Source organism: Phaethon lepturus, unplaced genomic scaffold, assembly GCF_000687285.1.
Source record: "Phaethon lepturus isolate BGI_N335 unplaced genomic scaffold, ASM68728v1 scaffold19523, whole genome shotgun sequence".
Classification (NCBI taxonomy): Eukaryota; Metazoa; Chordata; class Aves; order Phaethontiformes; family Phaethontidae; genus Phaethon; species Phaethon lepturus.
Genome location: NW_010529929.1, coordinates 1,960 through 10,882, shown reverse-complemented (window position 1 = coordinate 10,882; position 8,923 = coordinate 1,960). Strand labels below are relative to the sequence as shown.

The following is an 8,923-nucleotide window of genomic DNA, read 5'->3' as shown; positions in this document are numbered from 1 at the left end:
CACCGCCACGGCACACCGCTGCGCCGGCCAGCACCGCTCCTCGCGACTCTTCCCTTAGTGCCACACAGCCCTTTGTCACAAGATTGCAAGATTTCTAAATCTGTACGTCTTGGGCCAAGAGACACCACATTCAAGATTGGCTGAAATATCCCCCATCCTTTAATCCCTTCAAGAAAGACCAGAGCCACTCGCCCGAGAGCTATTCTTCTGCTGACTCGCGCAGACGCACAGGCTGGAGGTGAGCCGGGCGAGTACCTGGCGTTACGGAAGACAGAGCTGATCTTTTATACGAGCCATTACAGCCGTAAGCAGCGGGATTTCGTAACCACCTGGCGTATCAGTGGGAGCTTGGAGGGCATGACGCACGGGATCATGGCTGCAAGGATTTCTTCCTCCCTCACACGACAGCGAAGGAAGCATTTCACCTGGGGTGCGTGAAGCGCGACACAGCCGAGAGTCGCAGGGTGCGATCAGGGCCACCATCTACTTTTTTTGCTCCATTAATGGAGTCTTTTGCAAAGCAAAGTTCAAGAGAGAAAGCCAAAATTCGAACGTCGCACGGAAGTTACCCAAGCACGCAAGACGTGTAACCAGCCAGGGAGCCCTTTGGGGAAGCGCTTGGGAGCTGATTGCTAAGACACAAAATTCTCGAAGAAGCCAAAAAACTTTCGGAGCTGTCGGCAGGGCTGGCACCAGAGGTTCGACTCACCTTTCTGACCTGCACCATGCCACCTCCCAGCCGGGAAGAAAACACACAAAACTACCTCTCAGGTCGCACTTGGAGGTGCTGCTACGGATGCTTTAAGGCTTGGGACAACCTTCTTGTTCATTTGGCTTAAGCTGAAAATAACAGACCTCTGTGTCAACCTAACAAGGTTCTTTCAAATTAAAAGACCTGGAATACAGGAAAGAAACATTCACGGCGAAATTAATCTCTACCCTGGAGCAAACGGTAACTAAGTCTATAGGTTATTAACAACTTACAGGGATTACCTGAAACAGACCTTTCTACAAACTGCGTTTTAATTCTGCACCCGTAGCGTTCACCTCCCTCTCCCCTTACCTTGAAGTGCACCCAGGGCTTTTCATGCTGCCTCCCTGCTGCGAGCTAGAAAATCTCTCCTTTGCAAATCGACTCCAATGCTCCTTTCCTCTACGGGTTCCTCCGGCTCTTAGCGTACGCGTCTCTATTTCTAGCATCCCATCGCTGCTATAAATGGCTGGGATAGGTGAGGACAAAGGGAGTGGCTAGGTATTCCCGGGGCGGGTGGAAGTTTAATTAATAAGCCATGAAAAGCGCTGGAACGGCATGACATTAACACAGGTACAAAAAGCTGCCTCGGGAGATGGGGTTTGAGATGGTTTTGCATGGAAATAAGAGCTTCACGGGGACCCCTTAGTGGGGAGGCCCTTCTCTCCTGCCTGCAGGAGGGAGGCGTGGGGGGCTCACGGCAGGATCCAGGCAGGATCTGTCAACAGGGAACTAGGGACAACAGCAAAACAGGAACGGTGTTCACCGACTGGAAATTCCCCTTAAAATATTGAGACTTCAAGCTCCTTCCCAGTAAAAATGCAATTATTATAGCTGGAAGTTAAGAGCTTAGAAACTTTGCTGTATCTAGGCCTTGGGAAAGAGAGCTCCTGCCCCTAAACGGGCGTTATTTTATGGTTTGTCTACAAAGTGACTTCCGGTGTCATTAACAACTTTTACAGCTTGCATTACTCAGGAAGTTGAGATTCCACTAAGGCTCCTGTACGCCAGCCTTCGCAAACTGGGTTGGACGGTTGCAAATTGCCTCAGGAGAGCAGGATTTGCCCCGCAGGTCTGGACGTGGGGTAACCTCCCTGCTCCCCACGCTGGGGATGAAGTCAATGCTCTCCTCACATGAGCAACAAAATTTTATCCAAGTCTCCCAGTCTGGAACTGGAGCTTAAGCTGTTGCTTTTGGTTTTTTATGGCCATGCCACTTCCCATGCACTTCCTGACATGGTCCCCTTTCCCTCCCCACACATTGTGCCACCTTTCTAAACCTCGTACGCTGGTGGCCCCACCTGCCAAACCAAGAGTCAAGTCCTCAGCATTCTGGTACCCTTCACCTACGTTGCTAAGTCTTCAGAGTGCCCAAATACACAGCATATCTTTTTAAATCACAGCTTCCTCAGGCCAGCCCCAACTCCAGTGCTTATCAAGATTCAGAGATCAGCAAGGTATAGGGTTGCTTTCCTTGAGCTTCTTGGTAGAACGTGAGCCAACGTGCTGTTTTATGCAGAATTTCTAGGGTTACTCTTGGCACAGTGTCAGCTGGTGGGGGGGCGTCACGTTTAATAGACTTCTTTCTCCTGTTCCATTACACACGTCAGCTGTGGAATTTCTTGCTCAGAAGCTGATAAAGCCCACAAATCACAAAAGACCTTTTTTTACACTTTTACAGTTGATTCATTCCTCTCTCCTGGGGTGTTGTACATGAATCGCCAGGTTTCTTTACACAGAAAAATATGGTGCCAGGCAGAAATACTCGGCTTCACATGCGACGGGGCTGCTCTGAGATGGGAAGCAGCGAAGGTCAGCCAGCTGATGCAGAATTAGTTAGCTGGGGCAGGATGCTGAATTAACAGCTCCATACTGCCTTCGCTTAGGGGAGAGTGTTGTGGGTCAGCCCCTGTGGCCAGCTCAGCCCCATGCAGTCGCTCGCTCGCACCCCCTGCAGCAGGATGGGGAGGAGAATCAGGAAAGTAAAAGTGCAAAAACTCAAAGGTTGAGATAAAGGCAGTTTAACAGGTAAAGCGAAAGCCGCGCACGCAAGCAAAGCAAAAGGAATTCATTCACTACTTCCCATTGCAGGCAGGCATTCAGCCATGTCCAGGAAAGCAGGGCTCCATCACGCGTAACGGTGACTCAGGAAGACAGACACCATTAACTCTGAACGCCCCCCTTCCTCCTTCTTCCCCAGCTTTTATGGCTGAGCACAGCGTCGTATGGCCTGGGACATCCCTTAGGTCAGTTGGCGTCAGCTGTCCCAGCTGCATCCCCTCCCAGCTTCTTGCACAACCCCAGCCTCCTTGCTGGTGGGGCAGGGCGAGAAGCAGAAAAGACCTTGATGCTGTGCAAGCACTGCTCAGCAACAGCTACAACATCCCTGTGCTATCAACATGGGTCACAAACACAGCAAAACACAGCACTATACCAGCTCCTGTGAAGAAAATTAACTCTGTCCCAGGAAAAACCAGTACAGAGAGTCAAGTGATTCCTCACTGTGCCAAAAGACCACTGCTTCAAAGCGTTGAGCATCCATATCCACATCGTTCTAATATTTAAGTCTGTCCCAGAAAAAATAGAATTTTGGACAAGAAATTCCTACAATGAATTCCTACAATTCCCACAATGATTCTTTATAAAAACACCTCCCCACACATATATGTACCCACCCTGTCTCTCCCTCCTATATGTAACAGTGAACCAATATTTGAAAGCATAATTGAGAACGTGCACGAGAAGGATAATACTAGTGTTTAAGCTTAGTCTAGGAAAGATATGATAAAATAACTCTACAGTAACTCCTCCCTTCTATTCCCTCAGGGTAATTGCTCTATTGTTTAGCTGAAACAGTAAACTTACATTGAGCTTAAGGATCTTCATGTGTAAAGAAGATGTCTAAATGTAGCGGTGCCAGAATTTCCCTGGCCACAGCACTAGGTTATTTGTCAGCCCCGACTCCCTGCCTAGCACGCTCTCCATATGTAGCTGAAAAAAAGCAGTATGGAAAGTTCCACTTCCCAAAAAGAATGATTCACGTGTGAAGCCTGTATTTTAAACAATTATGGTCAGTGGTTTGGGGGAAAAAAAAAAAAAAGAGAAAGAATGGCATAGGAAAAAGGCAGAGAATATAAACAGCCTGATCCGGAAAGAACGAGCTGCATCAGCTTAACTTGGCAGAAAGCAAATCCTGTAGATTTCTTCTCTAATATCATGGACTTTCCATATTTTTGCATCACCTGATACACAAGCAGCACAGGCTGACTGCGTTTCACATTCTGTCTTCTCTTTCCTAACGATGGCATCATTCACTCTGCTTAACCCCAGAAGATGATTAGCTCCTCTCTGAGTGGTCCTGAGAAATGAAGGGAGCCGTGGGGAGCGTGCACAATCGGTGCCGACTGCGGGGAGTAAGAGGGAGTTGAAGAAGAGACCAGCGGGCAGACCTAGATATTGGCACTGCGGGTCACATAACATGCGGAGGTATTTCTTTTAGAAGCATCTGTGCAGCCAAGTTGGGAGAATTGTGACCTTAGAATTGTATCATGAAGAGTGTTCCAGCACAGTGCTGAGAGTAAGCCATCATCCTTAATGCAATTCAACACTTGCAGCCTCGTAGAGATGGTGTTCTGGTTAAAAACAGAAAAAAAGAGGCTCTGTAGGATGATTTTCTCCCAAGAAAAAGTCTCTGGATGGAACACCTATTTCACTGCCTTGTGGAAAAGCAGAAATCACTGAAAAGTAGCTAATGGAGAAGACGGCTACTGGGTAAGAAAGACAACCACCTTTTCTAGTCTCACGGAGTCTTATGAGGCCTCCCAAAGCAGTAGACCTATGTAAAAACCATTGATCACCACCCTCTGAGCCAGTTTCCTACCCATCTCACAGACCACCCATCTGGTCTGTGCCTTGCCAGCTTGTCCAGGAGAAGGCTGTGGGGAAACGGTGTTGAACGCTTTGCTGACATCAGGCAAACAACACCCACTGCTCTCCCCGTGTCAACAGAAAATGTTATTTTGTTGTAGAAGGTGGTGAGGTTAGTGACATCATTTACCTCTGGCAAATCCCTGGGCTTTTCCCAATCACCTGCTTCAACTGGATACAATAGAGCCTGGGTTAAGAGAGTGACATGTACTGGTAAATACATATGTAACTAGCATCTCAAAACAGAGACAGACTGTAGCATAAAAAAAAATAGAATAGGCCAGTTGGAAGGGACCTACAACGATCATCTAGTCCAGCTGATGACCTGTCCACTTCAGGGCTGACCAAAAGTTAAAGCGTATTACTCAGGGCATTGTCCAAATGCCTCTTAATAAACACTGCCAGGCTTGGGGCATCAACCACCGCCCTAGGAAGTCTGTTCCAGTGTTTGACCACCCCCTTGGTAAAGAAACGCTTCCTAACACCCAGTCTGAACCTCCCCTGGCACAGCTTTGAGCCATTCCCTCGTGTCCTGTCCCTGGATACCGGGGAGAAGAGCTCAGCACCTTCCTTTCCATGTCCCTGCCTCAAGAAGCTGTAGGGAGCAATGAGGTCGTCCCTCAGCCTCCTTTTCTCCAAACTAGACAAACCCAGAGTCCCCAGCCACTCCTCACAGGACATGCCTTCCAACCCTGCCACCGCTTTTGTTGCACTCCTCTGGACACGTTCAAGAACCTTCACACCCTTAAACGGGGCCCAGAGCTGCACATAGCACTCAAGGGGAGGCCGCACCAGCGGTGAATCACTGAATACAGCGGGACAGTCCTCCCTCTTGCCTGGCTGGTCATGCTGTGTGTGATGTACCCCAGGACGTGGTTTGCCCTCTTGGCTGCCAGGGCACACTGCTGGCTCCTATTGAGCTTGCTGCTGACCAGCACTCCCAGATCCCTTTCTGCCGGGCTGCTCTCCAGCTGCTTCTCTCCCGATTTATACTTGTGCCTGGCATTACTCCATCCCAGGTGCAGAATCTGGTACTTGGACTTGTTAAATTTAATGCCATTGATGATTGCCCGATGCTTCAATCTGTCTCTGTCCCTCTGCAAGGCCTCTTGTCCCTCAAGAGAGTCAACAGCACCTCCCAGTTTGGTACCATGAGCAAACTTGCTAATGGTGCATTCAACTCCTGCATTCAGGTCACCGATAAAAAATATTGAACAGCACTAGCCCTAGGACTGAGCCCTGGGGAACACCGCTGGTGACTGGTCACCAGCCAGATGTAGCCCCATTCACTACAACCCTCTGAGCTCTGCCCTTCAGCAAGCGCTTCACCCAGCACACCATGCGTCCGCTCATCTCACAGTCGGACGACTTGTCCAGAAGGATGCTGTGAGGGACAATACAAAAAGCCTTACTAAAATCTTTACTAAAAAAATACTCAAACTGAGGAAACAGGGACAGTGCCTGGGATTTGTGGAGGATCAGGCAAGATCCCGAGTCAAAAATATTGTTCCATAATAACCAGTGACTCCTAAGAGGTACGAAAGACATCTCCAAATATCCCTTAGCCTCCCACAAGTGTCTCTGGCCAGATGTGCAGCACAGGTGACACATGCTTGTAAAAGGGCATGCAAAAGTGATAAGAGAATGAACAGCAGTAAACCCAGCCTACTTTAAAAATAAGATCACCCTCCCCTTCCATTAGGTGGAACTTCTGATACTTTCCTACACCACCATCTTCTTTCTCTCTCCCTCCTGCTTGAGTAAGACTATTTTTTAATGCATCTTTTGCAATCAGGGATCTTCCTGAATGCCAGATGGGCTGATTTTATTTTCCTACTCTTTTGTTTTCCTGACTATTCTTCCTGCCAGATCTTCCAAGCTGCTTTTGGATAACAGCTGCCTGAACTGTTCTGTGGCCTCACCAACTCGAGCAGGATGCTGGATGTGAGCACCAGTCTGCCTACTGGCCGGGGAGCTCAGAACCACCTCTGCCAGGATAAGGGGGCACCTTAGGAAAATAAAATTAGTACTGGTATGCACAGAAATCTCTTTTGCCTTAATGTATCACATGCACAGTGGAGAGAAAACTCTGGGTGATTTTAACATCACTGTCACTATCTCCATCCCAGTTTGCTCACTGGGAGGGATACAGATTTTACACCTCTCAGTAAATCATTAGGATAATGGCTCTTGCCCTCTGCAAGAGCGAACTGGGACTTGCTGTCAAGGACTGCAAGACAAGGAAGCAGGAAATACTGGCACACCTAAGGCCTGACCCTGCCAGACAAACATCCTGGGACCCCTTCCCTCAGCCTGGCTGCTGGCATTTCCCCTCCAACTGACACTACCCAGAAGTCAGGTCTCTGGGCGTCTTCTCTTCTCCCGCCAGTCCTTCCAGGACTGCACACCTGTACTGGTGTGCTGTACGTGGGACGACACTGATGCCTACTGGGGACAGCCTACAAGTGGCATCTCTGAAGAGGCCATAACCTGATGCTGTTGTGGGCTTTTGGACAAGCATATTAGATCAAAACAAGTGAGGAAGAGCAACATTTTCACTTGGTATAGCATCCACAGGTTCTTCTCCTGTGCCTCTGATGCTTCACTTGCACACCCCAAGTGAGAAAATGCCTCCTCTGACTGGTGTCACTCCACTAATAAATCAGAGCAAACTAAGAGGAAAGAGAGCTGGAATACCCACAGACAATATCTGCATGCTTGGTTTCAGTGTTCAGATTAAGTAGGAAACACACATGGTCAAAGCCAGTGATGTGTTCTTCAGAAAAAACAGGCACACCTGAAAAGAGAAACCATGTTCCTTTACTTGTTTCACCACACTAAAGAAATAAAACAAGGAGCATTCTCCATGATTGCTTGATCCATCAGTTTGTTTATGGCTAAGTGCAGTTACCGAGCTAGAGATGCCATCCTCGCGTGATGGTGTCTGCTCACTTCTCAGTGCGTGCTGCTCTCAGGAACTGGAGGGCAGAGTCTTGTACGGATTGAGGATCCCTTTGGGGTCTAACATGGTTTTGAAACGCTGCATTAGAAAGACTGCCTCATTGGGTTTGCTGTACTGAATGAACTGCTTTTTCTTGAAACCCAGTCCATGCTCTGCACTGATACTGCCGTTGTATCTTGCAGTCCACTCATACACAAATGGCTCGATGGCATCCAGCAGGGAATGGCTATAGGACTCTGCCGTGATGTTCAAATGCAAGTTTCCATCTCCTGGAAGAAAACATTGCAGAGGTGGGTCTGTAAGAAAACTCAGTGGCCCTGCTATAGAGACTTGTTACTGCCTCCTCCATGTGCTCAAACAACGGTGCCTTTGTTAGTCTCCAAAGTGTGCGAAAAAGGACAAGTTCACTGTCCTTCTGCAAACATCAGCCTCTCCACACACAACTAATTCAAACAGGATCTTTGTTTTTCCATGCTTTCAGTACCGTATCTGTGGAAGTGCTCTGAGTTAAGCTACTTTCAAATTCCCATTCTTGTTATTTTAAAATTCAAACAACTGTGCCGCATTAATTATTGTCCCACTACCGAAATGGCATGCCAAAGACTTCCCCAGTGGTATTTCATAATGATCATTAGATTTTAATACGGCCCTTCATCACTTGCCTCTCTCCCTATTATGTTTGTGCAATGTTCTAAATGCACTTTGGCACTGTGTCAACAGAAACAAAGCAAGCAGAACACTTTCTCCTTTTGCCACTTTTGATTAAGCACATAGTTGTTGGGTATTAAGACGACAGAACACAAAAAGATAAACACAGCTTAACTCATTCTCACCCCAGAACCTCTTCCGGCATCCCAGCAAACCCTCACCATACACAGTTTAAAAATCCTCAATGCCAAGAGCTACCACAGGCAGCCTGTTACGCAGACTTATCTTTCCATGTTTTTCAAATCATCTCAAATCAAGTGTGCTGAAGAGTGCACTGCTCTTTTTTTTTTTTAAACAGAACAGCTCTGCTAAGCTACCAATTTAACTGCTTGTAAAATGAACTTCGTTTCAAAGCATTCTGACAGATGTACCAGCCCTTTTGCGCGTTACCTTTATCACCCTCTTTTGGAGGGTTAATGGCTCAGACAAAAATTACTTCCAATATGACTAATCACTTTGGACAAGAATGTATTTATCTACCAAATATATCTAAATACATTAATAAAATCAATGTTCCAATTAAACAACCTATGTACTTAAATAGAAAGTCCAGAGCAAGAAGACAAAAAAGAGCC

General features: G+C 47.4%; 1 protein-coding gene across 1 annotated transcript in view; it reads right to left on the bottom strand.

Annotated features, from left to right (window-relative positions):
* Nucleotides 1-7,649: 7,649 nt before the first annotated feature.
* LOC104618493 (D-2-hydroxyglutarate dehydrogenase, mitochondrial-like) overlaps nt 7,650-8,923 on the bottom strand; it is a 2,736-nt gene continuing 1,462 nt past the window's right edge. Inside the window, exon 3 of the mRNA XM_010284103.1 lies at nt 7,650-7,909. Coding sequence (XP_010282405.1) covers nt 7,650-7,909 — 260 coding nt within the window. The remainder of the gene's footprint in view (nt 7,910-8,923) is intronic.